This window comes from Balaenoptera musculus, chromosome 2, assembly GCF_009873245.2.
Source record: "Balaenoptera musculus isolate JJ_BM4_2016_0621 chromosome 2, mBalMus1.pri.v3, whole genome shotgun sequence".
Taxonomy (NCBI): Eukaryota; Metazoa; Chordata; class Mammalia; order Artiodactyla; family Balaenopteridae; genus Balaenoptera; species Balaenoptera musculus.
In genome coordinates, this window is record NC_045786.1 from 63700316 (window position 1) to 63721575 (window position 21260).

Here is a 21260-nt window from a genome sequence, read left to right on the forward strand (position 1 = left end):
ACAGCTCAGGAACACAAATTAACCAATATTTGCTGCTTGGTGGTTTAGATATTGGGTGTCCCTGTCTGAGTGGATCCCTCTGCAGGTAGAAAGAGATTAGTTGAGTAGTTACCTTCATACTCCCAGAATAGCACTGAGGATCTCTTAGATCAGGAAGAGCAAGTTGATATTTTGGAGTTGTAAGACTGAAAGATATTGGCTATTTCATACTTTCTCATTTCTCCTCAAACTTCTGAAAACCCTGTTTCCTCACTGCCCATCTTTCCTTTAACTGATGATCATGATTCCTGAGAAAATACAAGCAGCCCAGTTGAGACCTTCTTCTTTTCTTTCTGCTAAATATACCAACCTATACGTATCTGTACCTGTATTTTCTGCCTTCCTTCCTGTTACTACAGATGATGGGTTCAAGCTTCTATGTGAGGAATCAGACCCCTTTTTCACCTTCTCAAGGACTTAATCTGTACGAATATCCCCCTTCTCTGTTTCGTCAGTCCTTCCTCCTCTACTGGATCATTCTCCTCGCAGCTTACAAAAATGTTTTAGTAGCTCCCACCTTAAAAAGACTTCTACTGACCCCTTGTCACCCTCCAGCTACTATCCCCATTTCTCTGCTCCCCTTCACACCACATTGATTATAGTCTCCACCCCATTACCTTCCATTCTGTCTTGAACCTACTTTAGCCAAAACTGATGGAAACTGTTTGTCAAGGCTATTAGTACCATCCATGATGCCAGACCCAATGGTCTCTCATCTGTCTTCATGCTTCTCCAACTTTCAGCGCTACTTGGCAGAGCTGAACTTTGAAAAACCATTCTCTCTTGGCTGCTGCATCACAACCCTCTGGTTTTCTGCCTGCTCTCTAGCCATTCCTTCTTACTCTCCTCCTCCTTGCCTTCTCCTCTGCTTGTTTTCTAAATGTTGCAGTATCCATGTCTTGGCCTTTGGCCCTCTTCTTCCATAACAGAGCTCATCTGGTCCCATGGCCTTAAAGTCCATTTCTTTGCCCTTGATTCCCAAATCTGTGTCTCCAGCCCCACCTCTCCAATGAGTTTCACTGTTGCTGTTTAGGCTGTCTACTTAATATATCCCCACTTGGATGCCCAGTGGGAAGTTCAAACCAGCATGACCAAAATAAAACTCTTAACTTCCCCTTTGAAACACAACTCCTGTAGTCATTCCCACTCAGCAAATGGCACCACGATCCACCTAGTTGTCTAAGGTATTATCCTCTCTGTATCCAACCTACTAGCAAGTCAGTTCTATCGCTAGACTATAACCCAATCCTCTTTGTACCCTTCTGCTTTCCCTCTTCGTCATTTATGATCAGTTTTTTCCCCAGAAACAGAAAGATCTTTTGGGTATATAAATAAGATCCCAACATCCCCTGCTTAATTAACTTCCTATTAGAACCTTAACTAGCTTCCTGTTAGAAAACAATCCAAAATCCTTACTTTGACCCACAAGGATGTGTTGGCCCCAGCCTGCCTCTCCAAACTCATCTTCCTCCTATTCTTCCCCCATTATGCTGCAGTGATGCTGGTCTTCAATGTGCTCCTTCAACTTGCTAAGTTGGACCTCCACTTAGGGCCTTATTTGCTGTTTCCTCTGCCTGTAGTGTTCTGCCTCCACATAGACACTCGGCAGGCTCCTTTCAGTCCTCCAGACTTGAGTTCAAAGTCAGTTCTCCAAGAGACCTTCCTTGACCACCCATTCTGCAGTAGCCTCTCCTCTCTTGTTCTCTAACACGTGACTCTTTCTGTTTTCCTCACATACCACTATTTGAATTTATCTTGGTCACTTATTTGTGTGTTTACATTTTCTCCTCCCTTCCACCATGCTTGTGAGAATTAAGCTCCATGACAGCAAAGCCCCTCATCTGCCTTGTTCCCTTGTTTCCCCTGCACTGCCTCGCACATCACCTGTGACTAACCAACAATTGCTGAGTGAATGCATGACCATTCTGGACACTTAACAAGGTATTTCTAAATACTACAAGGGTAAATGTAGGTGAGAAACTGACTACTACACTGCTCAATGTCCTGTATGTAATGCCACACCCGTATGAGAAATGTACTCTAGAATGCAGCCTCAGGAAAACTTACTTCTGTGGAGAACCTGCTGTGCCTCTTCCTTTCCCCATATTACAGCTGTCACTGATGGTTTCCATCTTTGATTTGCCCTGGCTGTTAGGAAGTGGAAAGCCTAATTTCAAACCCAGGACAGCAATAGTAGTTGTTCTAACAGTCCCTTCCTCTGGTTTATTTCCTACTTTTGTTATGGGAAGTATGGTAGTGAGATTTGTTATGTCACCTCCATTTCTTTTTGGAGAGAAGTATGATTTAAATGAAAACATTGAAAGGGTTGACATCTAGTGTTGACTTGGAGCAATATGATATTGGATGGGAGCTTTCTGGCCATAAGGGTTCATGTGGTAGTGTGAGCTTTGTTGTTGTTAGGGGTTTGCTGTGATTCATATTTGTGGATTCCCTAACGTTACTTTAATTAGGACTTACTTGGCTAATCAGAGCCCAACCCTCTGGGTTGTCAGGCTTATTTGTATTTGTTGACTTGACAAGTGTCACTTCAGAGTTATGAGCCGAAAAGCTGCTGCATCTTGAGTGTTTGTTATTCTCTTCCTGTCTCAGGCGTGGAAGAAAGATGCCTTTTAGTTTAGGCTTAAAATGCTATGCCTTGATCTTAGGCTAATTCATGAACCACACCCTCCTGAGGTTCAAAGGAACTGTTCTTAATTGTTGTTTAGGTCTGGGGATGGTTCTGAAGTTTATGGAGCATAATAGGTAATGCTTCTCCCTAGTATGACAAAATTAAAATGTAACTCTTTTGAAGTCCAGAATGGGTTGGCATTTTAATTGATTAGTTATTTTATATCTTTTGCTTGTAGCAGTAGCATTCATAAAATAGCAATAGGGAAAGCATACATCAATCTATTATTATTGAATGTCTTGATGCTTGTACTAAATCGATGTTGATGGTGTAAAGGATATATACATGGTTAATTCATGAGGACATCATAGTGGACAAATCTCTTTGAATAGTTAAAGTATGCTTTTAAAACAACCCTCATGGTTTATATGCAGTGTGGAATAATGCCACTGTATACAAGAATTGTACCTTAATTTAAATTTTTCTCTCAAATAAGCATTGTAATTAAGTATTACTGAGAAATTTGATACAAAATTAAATTTTAATTTTTGATAGTAATTTAAACATTGGTACAAATAATTTTGAAGAAGGGGCATAGAGGAAAACTTTTTGCAAGCTATTCTCATCCAGGAAGCAAAAGTTTTGGTAACCAAATCCAAACATACATACATACATACATAAATCCTCTATGACATTGATTTTTAAGATTAATCTGTTGAAATACAAGTTTACCCACACTAATGTGGGTTCAATTTCTTTTTATATGAAAATTAGGACTTACATAAAGATTTATTAATTTGTGAAGATTAATTAATTTGTGAAGATATTTTATTAAAGAATTCCATAGTACTTATAAGTAATAATATAAATAAATAGTACTTATAAATAATAATATAATATAATCTTGTATGATGTAAAATATAATAATATAATATCTAATATACATACTAAGCTGTGTTTACATATAACTTTATTAGAACATCTATTTATCCAATATTTTGCCTATGACCTTCTTTTCAGCATAACTTAAACTACCCTAGTCAATGGTAATTTTAATTTAAGCTACTGTAAGATCACTGTTAAATATGTATCATAAAGTTTGGGGCATTTACCAAGCATATTTGAAAGTGAGATTTACCTTGACTTATTCTGTCTGGAATGTCGTTTCATTAGGATGAGTAGCAAAGATTGGTGTGGAGTAACTGAAGGTATACCAGTCACATAATTTACTAGTAATTATTCAATCAGGAGTATTAATAATACCTTGCCAGAATTTTAAAAGACCCCTGGAGATTTGGAAGGGAAAAATTATAAGGAGGACACATAAACTATCATTTAAAATCTGTAGAGATAGTCTTTATTTGCCATATTTTCAATTCAAAAGCAAGAAACTTTTCTATTCCACTTCGACAGTGCTGAAGGCTTGAAAGTCTTTTGGCTCATTGTTTGTGCATATCCTGGTGTGCTGGCCAAGATAAGAAAAATCCAAGGTCTGGAATCCAGGAAAGTTCATTATGGAAGTCAGATGGTTACTGATTCCTGAACCAAATGCTCTGCGTTTATCTGGGTTCCAGGATGAGTAGCCTGTCTTAAAAGGAACAATCAAGAGCTTCTGCCATGAGCACTGAGGGCCATCAATCTCATAAAGTGAGGCCAGCGGTATTTCTGGAACTGTGTGTAATCAAGACTTGATAACAAAGGTTAATTTTCACCAAATGAAATGGGTTGGATTCTCTGACATTAGAACTGAATTCAGAGAAAAAATTGTGGGTATCTCGGCAGCTTTTAGGTGTGAGCTCAATTATGTCAGGGAAATCTGGTTTTGTTCCTGACCACGCCCCTCCCTGCTTTTCTTCTCCCTCTTTCAGTACTGAAACTGATGACACACTTGATGTGTCATAGGTGAATGACAGTCTGTAAATGCCAAGGAGGACAGAGAGTTAGATGGAAATCAGCCCTCTTCAGGAGGTAATTGGTAGGCTCAAGATTGCTATAGTAGAGCACAAAACAACCGTCAACGGGGGAGATTAAAGAAGTTTCTGTAAGAGGGAAGCAGCTATCTCTTCTTCCCACTTTTCTTCCTCCCACCCTAGTTCTCCAGGATGTAGTCATTGGAGGGCTTACTAGAAATGCAGATGGTTTTAAAATTAGTGCCAAAGATCACCTATTTATTTTTTTAAAGCTCTCTTATGCATTGTGTTTTTGTTTTGACTGTGGCAACAGAAGAAGGTGTGAGAACGGCCTCAGGTCTTTCATCCCTGGGGCTGCCATATGAGTTGTAGGTGGAGGTGTCTTTCCTCATGACCCCCTGGCTACATGTGGTTCTGCCACCTATCTGCTTTGGTATCTGAGCTGGCAGAGAATGACTGATATTCTGGGATCCTCCATGGAAATATTGACTGACTTTGTTGGCTGGGTTCCCTGGGGCTACCAGAACTGGCAGGAAGCTCTGAAAATGAAGAGGGAAGTCGTTGGATATAAAATTCATAACTGAAGATTGTCTGAAGGAGATCTTCCTGCTTGAAAGGGGATCGTGTTAAGTGTAACTTTTTGATTCTGTGTGTCTGATTCATCTTGTCTTCGTCGTCTTGTTGCCATTATCATCACATCATTATCAGTGAGCAGCTCCCAAAGGTGCTTTCTTATCTGCTATGGCTGGTCCCCTGGGAATCCTTTGTCATCTTGGTGTCCCTTCTCAGTGCACTCGCTGAAGCTCCTCCCAACCTTGGGTACCCTCCCTTCATGCAGACTAATTTCCTGATCTTTCCTTCCCTGAATACCACCCATATCTGCAATCTACCATACAGCTCAGTAAGTAGTTGTTCTCCAGTTAAGCTGTGTATGTTAGTTTTGTCCCCCAGTCTAGAACACAAGTTCCTTGACAGCCAGGGACAAAGAATAGAGGTGGTGAGGAGACTCACTTTTCCCCTCTGTATTATTTGAGAATCTTTACATTGTGCATGTGTAACCTATTAAAATAATTTTTAAAGATGCATTTCCCTTCCGGGTTTCATATCTTATAAAACACAAGAAGCAAAACAAACAAAAAAATTCATATAGATTCAGCATGGTACCAAATAAATTCCTTCTAGATTTGATAAGTGCCTTTTGCTCTGAAGGGAAGATAAAAATAAACAATAGTGGTAATAGTTAAAAAACAAAACCTGTCTGGCTGAATGCTAATAATAGTGACTTTACTTCATGTGGGGAGCTTCCAGATCAATATAAAAAAGATGTACTGCACATACACAAACCAGTGCTATTTACTTAGCAGCTCTCAAATGGGAATAAGCAGACATCAGCTATCAAGTTTCTAGCCTGGAAAAATCCACAAAGGCCACTGAACACAAGACACCATGGGGACATTGTGCAGACAGTTCATAAAAATAACTTGCCCAAACATTTTTGGAAACTGATGCAAGCTGTACTGTGGCTCTGTCTGCTTCCTTTGCTTTATCCAGTAACAACTGAAAAGAGGCCAGGACTATGAGAACTTGGATGCTACAGGAGATACCCAGTATTCACCATAGGGAAAGTACCAATCCTGTGTTACATGAATACACACAACAAACTATAATTCACCCTGATAACCGAAAAGAATGCATCAATCTATTCAGAACTATTTATTGAGCACCTAGTACATGCTGAGCACTCTAGGGAATTCAAACATATATCAGTTATTCCCTAGTTTTAAGAAGTTTGAAGTCTAGTAGTGAAATAATGCTTGTTCAGAACATATGTATTAGTATCATCTGAGAGGTTCAAGGTAATCATTCTGAGGATGGAGAGATCACTTTCAGTTGAGTGATCTAGTAGCCCACTACCTACTAGAGAGGTGGGCACTTGGAATGGATGTATGATTTTAAAAAACTTTTTTATTAAAGTATAACACACACAAAAGTGTACATATCATAAAGACTACAGGCTAACTGAATTTTCACAAACTGAACACATTAGTTATGTAACCAGCACACTAGTTATACAATCAGATAGAATAGTGCAATACTCTAGAAGCTCCCTTTGTGCTCTCTTCCATCATTCTTGCGGGGGGGGGAGTAGGATTTTGTTAGATGAATGTAGACAGAGAGAAAATTACTGGAGGAGGGATCAACATGCATAAAGATATGGAAATTAAAAGGCAAGACCCATGTTTGAGGAATGGGCTGAAGAGTTATTTGCTTGGAGTGTCAGCTGGAGAACAGGGTTGGCTTCATGTTGTTGAGCCTTAAATGCCAAGTAAAGGAGTTAAATTTTATTCATTAGCTGCTGAAGGTTTTTGAGCAAGGGAGCAATATTTTGTAAGATTTTTTTGATGATGGTTGGTAGTTTATTGGTGACAGGAGAGGTGAGACTAGAGATCGGGTGACCGGTTGGAAAGCTTCTATAATATCCAGGTATGAGATAATTTTGCGTATGCAGTGGCAGCTGAGGACAGAGGAACTAGCCACCCACAGATACTATGAAGAGCCAACAAAACTGAATGGCTGTAGATCTTGAGGAAGGAGGAGGAGTCAAAGAAAATTTCCTTCCATAAAACTAATCAAGAGAAAATTTATAATTTTCTCAAGTAGTTCATTGTTACTTACTATTTTGTTAAGGGTTAACACAGTCTTTAAATACTGTCTCTCCGAAAGAGTTCTGAAAACTTTCTTACACTATTTGAATAAAACCTTGAGTTATTCTAAGGAAACTCCAAAGAAGCGACTGACCTTTCAGACAGAAAGAGTACTTTGCTCGTCGGAAATGTGGATTGTTTGTCTTTTCAAATGGGTGAATGCTAGAATAAACATTTTGCTGGGAAAAACTGACTCCAAGGAAGACTTTTGAAGATTTCACTGTAACAACAAATTATTGGGTGTTGCTCACTTGCCTGTTTACCCATCCTTCCCTTAAATAATTCTCAATAATCCAGATTTCTGGGCAGGATGAATTAATTTCACTGTATGCTTTTACGAGTAATGTGTTTCTACAGGAAACAAAAATTTTTTTTGAAGAAAGGACAATATTTTTTTCTTTTACAGCTTTTTATATCACTTTGGCCATTTTTTAATTAAAGCTCTCCCCCTCCATTTTCCATCTCTTTCCCTCCAAAGCAGTGGTTTATGGACTCAGCAAATAACTATTGAGCACCTGACATGTGCTTTGATTTTTCTATAACATCTTTCAAAGTCTGTTCTTAACTATTTGTATTTCTGTACAACAGGCACGTTATTCTTTAGAAACTGTTTTTTTTTTTTCTGTAGCTTCTGATGTGCGTGGTTGTTTCCAGATACTGGGATCTGTGTAGTAAAACATCAGCAGATGTAAGGGAAGTTGCTCTTGAAAGCCGGTGTGTGTGCAGGTGACCAGGAGTGCTTTCTGGGATCAGACGGAAGGAAGGGAACTCTACTTGGGAAAGAGCACGTGGGTGGGAAGAGGAAGGGAGTCCGGGAAGGTGAGAGCTGGTGTAGGCTGGACCCCATGCTCTCTCTAGACCTGAGGCTCCATCACCCAGGTAGGCGGGCGCCGATGGTCTGGAGCCTGCCTCTTGCGTCTCTCCAGACCGCTGGCCGCCCACCTCTGCCACTCCCCCAGCAGAAGTTCCAAACTTTTTCTCCAGCAGGGAGAGGAAGGGTGTTATTAAGTTTGAAAGGGAAGTCCCTCCCCCTTCCAGGATTCCTATTGGTCGGGGTCGGCCCCATCCCCGCCAGGGTCGCAGGCGGATTGGCTGTGGTAGGGGAGCCGCGCCGCAGGCCCTGGGCCGACCGCCGCCAGGGGCCCCCAGGTGGCAGGCAGGTGGGGCCGGGACCGCCAGCTCTGCCGCCTCCTCTGCGCGCTTGCAGCCCTCAGACTCTAAGGTTCGCGCGCGGGTCAGACGCGCCGCGCTCGGCGGGAGCGGGACTGCCAGGACTTGGCCATGAAGAGCCTCAAGTCCCGCCTGAGGAGGCAGGACGCGTCCGGCCCCGCGCCGTCCGGCGCCGCCGCCGCCGCCAGCGCGGTGAGTCCCGCGGCCGGTGGGCGCCCCGGACTCCCGGCGCTGCCCTTCCGCGAGCCGCGGAGTCCTCCTCTGTTCGGCTTTGCCTCAGAGCGTCCCGCTGGGTCGGCCCCGGCGACTCCTCCTCCCTCCTCTGGCCAGGGCTCCGCGTCGGCCCGGAGACCCTGGGGACCCTGCCCACCGCCGCCCCCGGGCCTCGACGGATCCCTTTCCCGCCCCTCATCCCCGGGTCTCCCAGCTCCTGGTCTTCGGGATTGGATCGCACCCTCCTCCTCAATTCGGTTTTCGGGGTTGTCCCCCACCCCGGCCCATCCCCGGCGACCCCAGCCCCTCCCCTCTCCCGGGCTGGCCCCCTCATCCCACGCGCGCTCTGACCCGGCCCGATTCCGCGGGGCCCAGGCGGGCGCCCCTCAGTCCCCGGAGCTGCGGGCCGGGCGGGGGCTTGGCGCCCCGCAGTCCAGGTGGGCAGGGCAGTGGACCTGGCGCCGCCCCGCCCGGACTCCGGACCTTCCGTGGGTGAGCGCTGCCGGGCTGGGTGGACGTCGTGTGCTGGACGCTGTCGCGGGGTCCCTGGGAAAGTTTGATTTCTGAGTGAGGCAGATGGAATCGGGTGTAGTTGTAAAGACAACGCCCCCAATGGGTGGTGACCCTGGAAGTGAAGGTGGTTGTCTTGTGGGACCGTGTAAGTCTCACCTGTGGGACAGACCCGTGTAGACCTCCATTCGGCGCAGATCTGCAGCCCGGCCTCAGTATGCGCGCTAAGAAGTTCTCCGGGCCTCTCAAGTTGGCAGGAGAACAGAAATCTTGAGAAACAGCCTGACCGCAGATGTTGGGATTTAGATAATTTGGCAAGTTAGAAGAGTTGGCCATATCACCAACATTCTATATTATTAGAATAAACGTTATTTTAAAAGTCTTGGAAGAGTCAGAAACGTAAACGAGATGTAATACTCAAAATGCCTGGCTGCCCATTTGGAGTAATTAAAACAGACCTTAATAAGTTTACATAGGTTTTACCCAATGATTATATGCTTTTTATGAGAATACTAATTAATGAGCTTTGGCTTTTGAGTGAATTCAGAATTGTGCCTTTCTCCCCACCTGACTACTTCTAGGATGATTTTACTTGGAGTTAAAGGAAATTGTGGCGAAACTTGGCTCTTTAATTCCCAACTGAAAAAAAAACAACAAAAAAAAGGGATAGCTTCATATGGCATGATATTTGATGATTTGCTATTGTTTAATAAAGCATGAAATTGTTTAATTAGCCCATAGAAGGAATGATTACTTCCACATTATTTTTTAAAATAAAATAATTGGCAGAAATGTCATTTAGTGATATCAGAGGTCACTATAGGTAGTTGAGTTAAAGATTCAACTTCTTTGTAGTGCAGGTTGTTTTCAGCTTTAAAGATATACTTTTCTAGGATTATTCACAGTATTATACCCATTTGGTTTGCACTAAGGATTCACATCCCATTTCTAGGTTTGTACACCTTAATTTTAGCCTGTTTTCTCTTCTAGAAATGTAGAGTGTTTAGTTGTTATTGGTATTATCAGCATGCCAGTTTGCATTTTATACATTTGGCACGTGAAGCGCATCTCTCTGAGCTTAAATCTTCAGCATTTGTTACACTGAGCATTCTGTTATTTTTCTTAAAATAACGGCATAAAAATAAAGAGAAATATATGATATAAAAAAATAGAATCTACCTGCTTAGAAAAAGTGAACATTTCTCAGTATTAGTTAAATATTCAAATAAATTTTGTAAAATATTCAAATGAAAATAAATGAGTGTGATGACTAATAAAACCAAACCAAGCATTGATAGAGTACAATACATGTACAAGGGAAATAGATTCCTTCTGCTTTTCAGTCTATAACCCATAATCTCTAATGTCCTATTTGGTCACATGTGTATGTATTGTTATGACTGAGCATCTTTTTAAAAATCTTTTTGCCTTCAAAAATATTTAAATTTTATTTATTTGCTTTTGAATAGATGACATAGCACATGGCTTAATATTTAAAAGGAACAAAATTATTTACAGCAAAAAGCCCCTCTCCCACCTGTGTCCTTCAGTTTTTCTGCCTGCCCCCCACCATTCCTCAGAGGCCAATGGTGTTATCAATTGCTTGCATATCCCTCCAGAGAGAGTTTAGCATATACAAGCAAATATTAATACAAGTATTCACCCTTTATAGAAATGGTAACACGTTGTACCCGCTGTTCCATAGATTTTTTTAAACTCCAGTATTTAGGCCCTTTCAGAGCATCCCCATTCAAATCTCTTGCTATAATAAAAAATGCTATGATGAATAAACCTGTATATATTTCAGGTGGGGGTTGTGTGTGTGTATATACTTGTAGGATCAGTTCCTAAAAGTGGGATTGGTGGGTTAAAGGATATGTGCATATGTAATTTTAAAGAATGTTGTTAAATTTCCTCTGGGCATCATGTACCCAATGTGTGAGTAATTATCACTTCCCATGCTTTTCTTTAAAGTTCGCTCAGATTTTTAAGTTTTGCCAGCCTGATAGGTAAATACGGTATCTCAGGATAGTTTGAATTTGTATTTCTTTTATTATGGGTGAAGTTGAGTATCTTTTCATATTTTTAAAAGCTCCTTCCATGTTCTTTTCTGTGAACAGTTTACCCTTTCCATTTTTCTATTTGGTTGTTGATTTCTTTCCTATTCATTTGTATGTACTTTATATCAGGGAAATTAACCTTTTATTTTATTTTTTTAAATTAATTTATTTTTGGCTGCATTGGATCTTTGTTGCTGCATGCGGGCTTTCTCTAGTTGCGGTGAGCGGGGACTACTCTTTGGTGCAGTGCGTGAGCTTCTCTTCTTGCAGAGTATGGGCTCTAGGCGTGCGGGCTTCAGTAATTGTGGCACGTGGGCTCAGTAGTTGTGGTGCCTGGGCTCTAGAGCGCAGGCTCTGTAGTTGTGCACAGGCTTAGTTGCTCCACGGCATGTGGGATCTTCCTGGACCAGGGCTTGAACCCGTGTCCCCTGCATTGGCAGGCAGATTCTTAACCACTGCGCCACGAGGGAAGCCCTAGCCTTTTTAATATGAATGTTTTTTCTTAATTGGTTGTTTGTCGTATGACTTTGTTTATGGTGGCTTTTGCTAGGCAGAGTGTAGTTATTTTTGTACAATTAAATTTATCAACCTTTTATTTTATGACTTTTTAAGTTTATGTTATATCTTGGCCTTTCCACTCTGCAATATTAAGCAAAAAAAAAAAGAAAAATCTCCCTGGTTTCACCTAGTTTTTTGTTTGTTGTTTCATTTTTTTTTTTACATTTAACTCCCTAATCCATATAGAATTTATTCTGGTGTAAGGTAAGAGATATACATCTTGCTTTCTTCTTTCTCTTCCACTTTCCCCTCGTGGCTACCTATTTTGAATCTTAAAGCATTCATTTAATCATCAGGGAAATGATCATGATTTGTACAACTTTGAGAAAAAATTTTAAAATGTGTATTTCATAAATAGTTTTCTTCATGTATTTATTTAAGCTTATCTGGAGACACATTAGAAATAGACTGAGGTATGTAAATATTTTATGATATTATCGTATGTGAAATATAGCATATTAGCTTAACATGCTAAATTATAATTATATGTTATATAAGGCATTTCAAATATTCTGAGTAGTACCGTGGTTATAAATATGTCAATGAGTTTAGAGTTCACTAAATGGGAGTGTGTTCATACACATATAAATAAATATAGTTCACAATTATAAGTTGTGCATAGAATACATTTGAGAGTCCTTTACTAGCTAAATCTGGAGATAGCTGCAGCTTTTGATCATAAAATAAGACAATTTTTGTTGTTAGATTTATTTTTAATTACTAAATTGGAGCTTCGGGTTTCTGAAAGGGATAATTAAATGACTGTAGGGACTTCCCTGGTTGTGCAGTGGTTGAGAATCCTCCTGCCAATGCAGGGATCACGGGTTCGATCCCTGGTCCGGGAAAATCCCACATGACGCAGAGCAACTAAGCCCGAGTGCCACAACTACTGAGCCTGTGCTCTAGAGCCTGCGAGCTGCAACTACTGAGCTCGCATACTGCACATACTGAAGCCTGCGTGCCTAGAGCCCGTGCTCTGCAACAAGAGAAGCCACTGCAATGAGAAGCCAGCACACCGCAATGAAAAGTAGCCCCCGCTCGCCACAGCTAGAGAAAGCCCACGCGCAGCAACGGAGACCCAAACGCAGCCAAAAAAAAAAAAAGTAAGAGCGGTAATTTAAAAAAAAATGACTGTAAATGCTATTTCAGATCTAGTCAATTATATATACAGTCAGTTATGTGTACAGTTATATGTACAGTGAGAATAAGCTTGTTTCATTTTCACCTAGTTCAGATTAGGAAATTTGAGTAGTAATTAAACTGCAAAGCAGTATTGCAAGGCGACATTTTGGAAGGGGGTTCCACTTTAAATTGTACCTATACTGGTAATCTCTGACCTGGGAGGTTCTGCAGTGATTATTTTTGCTGCCCTTTCTTTAGGCTTCAGTTAAAATGGGGCAATGAATTTTATAGATCAGCAACCAAATATGTTCTAAAGCATCTTTGTAATGTCTCAGTACCCTGAAGAAATTTCGGTATTTCTAAAAGAATTTAGAGTTACAAATATAGAAACTGAAAAATCTTTAAAAAACTTCTTTTGGTTCCCACCAAGAGTAGAAGTTTGAGATATTTAGAAAGCATAAAGGATTAAATATGATTTTGTTTTAGTTGTGATTTCGAGAATGAGGCATTTGTGTTTTCCACTCAGGGATATGGGCATGTTTGAAAGGATGTTATTGTTATTCTTATATTGATGATTTTGTGGTAATGTGAAAACTAAGATCACAAATAGTTATGTTTAGTTTAAACTCATGATACTTAATTGAGCAGTGTTTACTCATTTTCATTAAAGATGCCAACCTTTAATTAAAAATGTTTACCTTAATTAAAGCTTTATTCAGACAGTTTCCTAGGGTTACCCCTGCTTTGTATTTCTTGTGGTTCTTGAAGGAAGATCACAATAAAGAAGCCCTCTTTTTATACTTCTGGATTTCAGCCCAGCAGCAGTTTTGCCCAGGTCATCACGCTGACTTTAATTGCTGAACTTTATTATAATACCAAAGCAGAAGGGTTGAGTTGCTTTGGTATGTCTTTTAGTACATAATGAGTCCAAGAACTTAAATGAGGAGTAGTTAAGCATTTTAATTACTTCTTTTAATAAGAGTGGAGTAATGATTGTGCATTTATTTATTGTGCATCATACACATTTTTCAAATTTAAAATCATTAGTTTCATAATAAGGCAGTTGCTTTGTTTAGTTTGGGAAACATTTATGGCACACATGAGCTAGGCTCAAGACTGAATTAATAATTAGGTCATCTTTGAAGAAATGGATAATTCCAAGTTGGGAGCAGAAAATGTGCAAGATGAGCATGGCATCCTTTGTCACACTAGAAGGCAAAGAAGTTATCAAAGATCAGGACTCTAGAGGGAGCCAACTTGAAGAGGCGACCAGTGATGGGGACTGCTTGGTCATCAATAAGGGTGATATGGCAGTGGACTGAATTCTGTAATAAATCTTTGAGTTCATAATAAAGAACTGATGTGTTCTTTTAAGATCCAGAAAATAAAGAGAAAGAATGAAAATTGGGCTTTTTCTCAGGGTAACCAAATACTCAATAAGGGGAAGTTTCTTTTTTATAAAAGGTATTTTACCCCAGCTAATAGATGAAGAAGGGATGATAGAATTAGTATATCACAATTTTACCGCTCCCCATGAATCAATGGCTATAGAATCCAGACAGTCATTTATGAGTAGCTACTAATGTCTCAAAAAAAAAGACAGTTGGACATAATTTATCTCCTGATGGAAATATTCAATCCTACTAAGTAATAGTCTTGCCAAAAAAGCCAAACCTGAATATGATAGGCCTCTAGAGCTAACCACCATTTTACAGAAAATACAGAGGACAGAGAAACATGGGGATGCAATGAGCAAAATTCTAATCATGGGAAACTCTAGAACAAATGGCCTAGTTTTTTCAAAAATACATTATAAGAAGAAGAAAAAAATGGAGGAGAAATCTAGATATTAAGAGAGATTTAGGAGACATATTAACTAATCACAATGGTAGACTTCATTTGACCCTGATTAAATAATTGTAAAAATAAAAGTTTATAAGACAATTGAGGAAATGTAAATGCCAACTGGACTTGTGTTGATATTATGGAATTATTATTTTAAAAGATTTAAGCGTGACAATGGTAGTAATGGGGTTATGTTTATAAAGAGGTCTGTCTTTCAGGGAAACATTTAAAAGTATACTATTTACAGGTGAAATGATGTGAAGTCTGGAATTTGCTTCAAAATAGCCTGTGGGTGGGTGGGAGAAGTAAGTGGGGGGTATAGTTGAAATAGGATTAGTTGTGAGTTAATAATTATTGTAGCTGGTTGGGTAATGATACTACTGTATTTACTTTTGTGATATTATTTTGTATATGTTCTAAGGTTTCTATAATAAGAAAGATCAAGTCATGGCCTTCATGAATTTTAAGAGAACTAGACATAAAATAACAATACTACAGTATGTTAAGAGCCATAATATATCAATAGATGTGTATAAATTGCTGTGAGAGCACAGATATGTAGGGTAGGGTCAGGGATAAAAGTAGAAAGGAGAAGCTTGAACCTGGGCCAGACAGACAGTTCGAAGGGCACTGCAGGCAAAAGAGAAGTGAGCACAATGGTGTGGAGCTGTGAAATGATATTGCCTATTGTGGGAGCATCGGGTTTGAAAACAAATTTTGGTGTTCTGGTAAGGGATGATGCAGATGAGTTATTGACAAGAATTTCAGTGAAAGTAAGGAGTTATGGGGTGACAGCTTGGGGGGATAGTCAAAGGAAGATTTTCTTTCCTTTTTGTTTTTTAGCTTGAATTAAAACTTTGAATTCCTTGACAAGGTTAAACTGTCATTTAGAGAGATCTCTGACTGGAGTTAGTAAAGTTTCATCTTCAGAAATTATCCTGTTAATAACAAGTTCATTTTCCCTCTTATCCCCTTCCCCCTAGAATTAGCTAATAGCCAGCAAAATTTTGTTCTCATTAACCCTGTTTAACTTATGGTAGTAGACTTGGTGAAGAAACCTAGATCCCAGAATATTAGATTTAAACATAACTCACGTATTCTCTGTTTCATCTCTAGCATATGGAAACCTTTACTGTCCTGTTACAGATTATGCAAGCATTTGTCTAACCTCACATAAGGGATATAACAGATTGTTGAAAATTTCCACCTGCATGAGCTTATCTATGCAAGAGAAGTCAAATTGATTTCTGTAGGCAATTTGCCTAAAAATAGATCGTTGAAATGTACTTCCTGAAATTATAAGCAGAATGATAGGCTAATACATGCATATTGCCTTTTCCTAAATCATAAAACAATTAAAAGCTTTATATAGCTTTTATATAGTTAGAAAGAGTAATAGCTCTTCCAGGTTTAAAAATATAGCACAAAAACACAAGAATAAACTCACTTGTTTGTAGTTATAAAAACAGTTGTCTGTTGGACTTTTTTTATTCTCAGGAATCCTGAATATTATCAGTGTGGACTAATTTATTTCCAAATAGTATAGTCTCCAAAATGAAGTGTAAAACACGAACCGATACAGTTGAGTGACTAAAGCTCTGACCAAGGATGGGATTTGATGAACTGTATTTATATAATTGAATCAGACTGGCAAGTGCCCTTGAGAGAGAGTAGATGCCTGACTGAAACAATGAGGATAAATGGCTATCTGTTGTTTTTAAAAATCTTTTTTTCCCCCATAAAATTCATACATGCTCCTTGTAGAAAACAAAATATAGTTGAAGATAAAGAACAAAACAAGTCAATTGTAATTCTATTCACCAGATTATAAACCACAGGTTAGGCTATTTTTAAAGATTTCATAGTGCCTCTTTGTTATTTAGTCAGCATTTAATTACCTTAATGCTGCAGTAATGATATGTATATCTTTTTGAATCATATTTGATTCTAAGAAACTTTGTACTTAAAATTACAAGTAATTTGAAATGATTTGAGCAGATACAAATGTCCCATTAGGAGAACTCAGTAAATGCTAGTGAATTTACTTAAAAAGAAATAACTTATAAGAAGTCCAAGTGCCAATAGCCAGTATTTTTTGAGCATGTATGTCCCAGGCATTGTTCTAAGTTCTCTACATGAACTCACATAATCCTCACAGCAACCCTAAGAAGTGGGTACTATTGCCATCATTTTATAGATGGCAGTTAAATAATTGACTTGCCCAAGGTGCTATCGCTAATAAGTGGAGAGCCAGGTGGCTTGACTCTGGAACCCGTGTCCTTAACCATTGTGAGCTGATATAATTTAAAATTTAAAGCTATGGGATTTGTACCTTAAGCCAAAGACCAAAAAAATTGTGGGGCGGGGTGTTTGGGCAAAAGGAATGCCTTTTATGGTAAGTCTCAAAACCAATTTGTGTTCCATCCAGCAGTATATAAAATTGTTGCATTCCACACACCCTTCCAGTAATGGATGCTATTATTTAAAACATTTATGAACCAAAAAATTTATTGCTTTAATCTGTGTTTTTAATTTCTAGGGAGTGTGATGATATTTTTATGCTTGTTGGCACTTTCACTTCTTGTTTTAAGAATTGTCTATTCATGTTATTTGACCATTTTTTCTGTTGATGCCTTGTTCATATTGATCTTTAAGAGCTTTATATCTTTATTTTTGCTATTTTTTGGCCTATTGTAGCTTTGAGAGTAGTGTGTCTTTCACTATAGTTGTGTTTCTGTCCTCTCACCTGTATATTTCAAACAGTTTTTGCTTTATGTACTTAATTTTGTGATAATTGATACATTAAGTTTCCTGGCTACTTTATATTCTTTTAAAGTGTAACTAGTGATTATAAAAATCTATAATTTGTCCCATTATAACTTTTGTCTTGAATTCTACATTGTTTGATATTAATACTGTCATATTGTATCCCTTTTGCCTTTTGTTGTTGTGTATATTTGTATGTTCACCCAGTACATTATCCCATCATCCTTGGTTTTAGCATTAGATGGAGGATGTATGGGTAAAGTAAGTCCTGAGAATCCAATAGAACTAAAAATTGTTGGCTTACTCTCTGGAGAGGGGTGTGTGTGTGCATGCGTGCGTGTGTGTGCGTGTATACATGTGTGTCTAAAAGGGTATATGCTTTTTGGGGTGGGGGGAAATGATATGTTTTTAATATTGACTTTATTGATATGTTGTCAAGGCTTGACATTACCTCTGTAGTAAAGTTTTCCCTTTCAGATGCACAAATATATTTTAAAAAATCTCATTGACTTTTGGTTTATTTTTTTCTTACCAGATTGTGGCATTATTAAAGATGGGGGGGAAGGACATAAAACAATCATGCTTTCTCAACCAAAAAAGTGAATGTGTAATTTTTCTTCTAGCTGGTTTTTGTTATTCCATGGTTTTCTTATCCTCAAGATACTTACCCTGTGCAGAGGTTGGGGTACCATGAAAATGAGTCTCCGGTGGGGAAGTCTTTGTGTGTGTGGTTCTAGTGAGGCTGGCATACTCTGATCTTTTCTGCTGTGTACATGAGGAATAGCCCATAAACACTTGCTGATTGACATGTGAGTGGTCTTTTTAATGGGAGATCTACTTTATGATTCACCTCTATTTTTTTTGACTGTTGGATTCTTTTAAAAAATTAACATTTTGTATTTTAAAAACACTATGAAATATAAACAACATTCATGGCAATGGTTAAGTAGATAAATGTGGAAAATGGAGTGTTTTCTCAGCCTTAGAAAAGGCACACTGTGGGCCAAAGACTGTCCGTTCATAGCTCTTTAAACTATGCCTGGAGCAGTGTGAAGGGGCAGGTTGGTGTGTTAGTGTTAAAGAGTCAAGGTCTGCAGTCTGGATGACTTGGACTTGAATCTTGCTGCTCCCAGTAACCAGCTTTATGACCTTGGGCAAGTTACTTAAATATATTTGTCTCCTTATTTGGAAAATGGGGTTAATAATTGCAGTTAGCTCAATAAATATTAGTTCTTACTATTACTCCCTGAAAAAATCTCACCAGAGGTCATTCCATTTTTATCCTTTATAACCAGATGAATAGCAGTCTTTCCTGATCTTTTTCTTTCCAATTAATACATGCTCTCATAGGCTTTTTTAAAAACTTTATTTTATTTATTTTGTTTTTGGCTGTGTTGGGTCTTCGTTGCTGCGAGTGGGCTTTTCTCTAATTGTGGCGAGCAGGGGCTACTCTTCCTTGTGGTGCGTGGGCTTCTCATTGCGGTGGCTTCTCTTGCTGTGGAGCACGGGCTGTAGGCACGCGGGCTCAGTAGTTGTGGCTCACGGGCTCTAGAGCTCAGGCTCAGTAGTTGTGGTGCACAGGCTTAGTTGCTCCATGGCTTGTGGGATCTTCCCGGACCAGGGCTCGAACCCGTGTCCCCTGCATGGGCAGGCGGATTCTTAACCACTGCACCACCAGGGAAGTCCTCTCACAGGCTTTTATATAACCTAGATCTTCAAGAGATCATCTGCCCTAGCCTTTTGCCCCAAGGGAGGTAAATGGTATCTCTATTTTTTTTATTTATTAAAAAAAATATTTCTTGAGGGCCTAGGCTAAGCACTGGGGCATGAGAAGATGAGGAAGATAAAGAGGCACAAAATACTGTATGGGAGCTCTATAAATGGATAATATAAAGTAATAACTGCTGTGATAGAGGAGTGTACAAGGTGCTGATCCAATCTGGGGCTGAGGAGTTGGTGAAGGTTTTTTTTGCAGGGCGAGCTGCTGCTGCAGCTTTTTTTTTTTTTTTTAAATTGAGGTGAGATTCATGTAACGTAAAAATAATCATTTTAAAGTGAACAATTCAGTGGCATATAGTATATTAACAGTATTGTGTAAGCACCATCTCTGTCTGGTTCCAAAACTTTTTTATTACTCCAGAAGAAAACCCTGTATGCATTAAGCAGTTGCTTCCCAACTCCCCTGCCCCCTGGCAACCACCAGTCTGCAGGATGAGGCTCTTAACCTGACACTTAAAAGAAGTGGGTAGGAGTGATCCGGGAAAGGAAGAAATTCCTTTCAGAGGGAACAGCAAGAGCAGAGGCATGGAGAGGAGAAATGTCAGAGTTGGGGGAAGGGGCAATTGGATTGTCAGCTTACCTTTTTTGCCACCAAAATAATAGGCAAGGGGATTGAAGGGGAGGTAGGCAGGAGGGGAGGTTGGGGTTAAATCTTGGAATGGCTTAAAATATGCCACACTGTAAGTGTTGGACTTTGTCCTGTGTATGCCGAAGTGGCGAATCATATGATCAAAAGTGTTTTATTAGATGGATTACTGTGGTAGCTCTGTTCAGGATGGATTTGAGGTGGGCAGATTGTTTATGAGTGTGCTACCGCAGTATAGGCAAGGATTGGTGAGGGCCTGAATCATAACAATGCTGGAAGGGATGGAGAAGAGGCACACGTTAGAGAAACATGGGTCACCTGAGACCCAGAGAAGTTGTGACTTGCCAGCCACACAGTCAACAGACAAGTGGTCAGAGCCCTTGCCTGCTAGCCTTGAGCGAGTCCCACTAACTCCCCTGCACCTGATGCAGTGTGGGGAAGGTGCAGTCCCAGACTAGAGGTAATAACTCTCAAGGGGGGCGGGGAGAACACTGTCTCCATCTTCCTATGGTAGCAACTTAGCCTTGTTTTAAAGTACACTGATTCATAGTCAATTTGGATGAATAGCTCAAAGTTCTGATGATGTTGTTTGAAAAATACTTTTGAAAGCTTAACTTGCTATGCTAATAATCATTATAAGCACAGGTGAATAAAGAACCCTCGATTTAGAGTGTTTTGCCAGCTGAGGAAGACCTTATGTGTACGTTTGATAGAGTTGAAGCTATAGTTAGTGTTTTATATTTACAACTGTATGAGCTTCTCATTCCGTGGTATCATTCATAGCTATCAATATACTCTTTCCACTGGTTAATACAAATAGGCAGAATCTCACTTATTTTGCTGGGAACAAGTCTTTGGAATTCTGTTGAGGGACATTCTATCTACTTGTATATTTGCCATTGTATAAATTACAGTTACTCTGAGACTAAAAATTTCACTTCCACTCATATTTCTCAGACTTTTTTTTGGTCTTAACACTTTTATTGTCTGCCCTCATTTTCTTCTTTCGCTCCCAGGAACTGCTATCCAGTCCCCTTGAAGATTGCCCCACCTTGGACCCAGTGTCAGCCTATTGGCAGGCTATTAGTAGTGTTTAGCCCATTAGTAGCTGAGATTTAGAAAGAGTTCTCTTCTCTGTCCAGAGGGGGGCAGTTCCTGAAGGCTAACAAACATTTATGGTCTATTACATTCTACTTTTCATTCAACAGATATTGATTTAGCACCTTCTATATGCCAGATTTGGTTCAGTTTGGTTTGGTTCCTTCCTTCCTTCCTTCCTTTCCCTCCCTTTTCCTTTTTTTTTTTGTTTAGCTAGGTTTATGTGGTGGGCATGGGGACTATCTCATACCAAACTCAGCTGGCCGAATC

General features: G+C 39.6%; 1 protein-coding gene across 2 annotated transcripts in view; it reads left to right on the forward strand.

The window, feature by feature from the left end:
• The first annotated feature begins 8413 nt into the window (after positions 1-8413).
• UACA (uveal autoantigen with coiled-coil domains and ankyrin repeats) overlaps positions 8414-21260 on the forward strand; it is an 86129-nt gene continuing 73282 nt past the window's right edge. For both annotated transcript variants that reach the window (XM_036842490.1, XM_036842491.1), the window contains exon 1: positions 8414-8645. In XM_036842490.1, the coding sequence (XP_036698385.1) occupies positions 8565-8645 (81 nt within the window). In that variant the 5' untranslated portion in view covers positions 8414-8564. The remainder of the gene's footprint in view (positions 8646-21260) is intronic.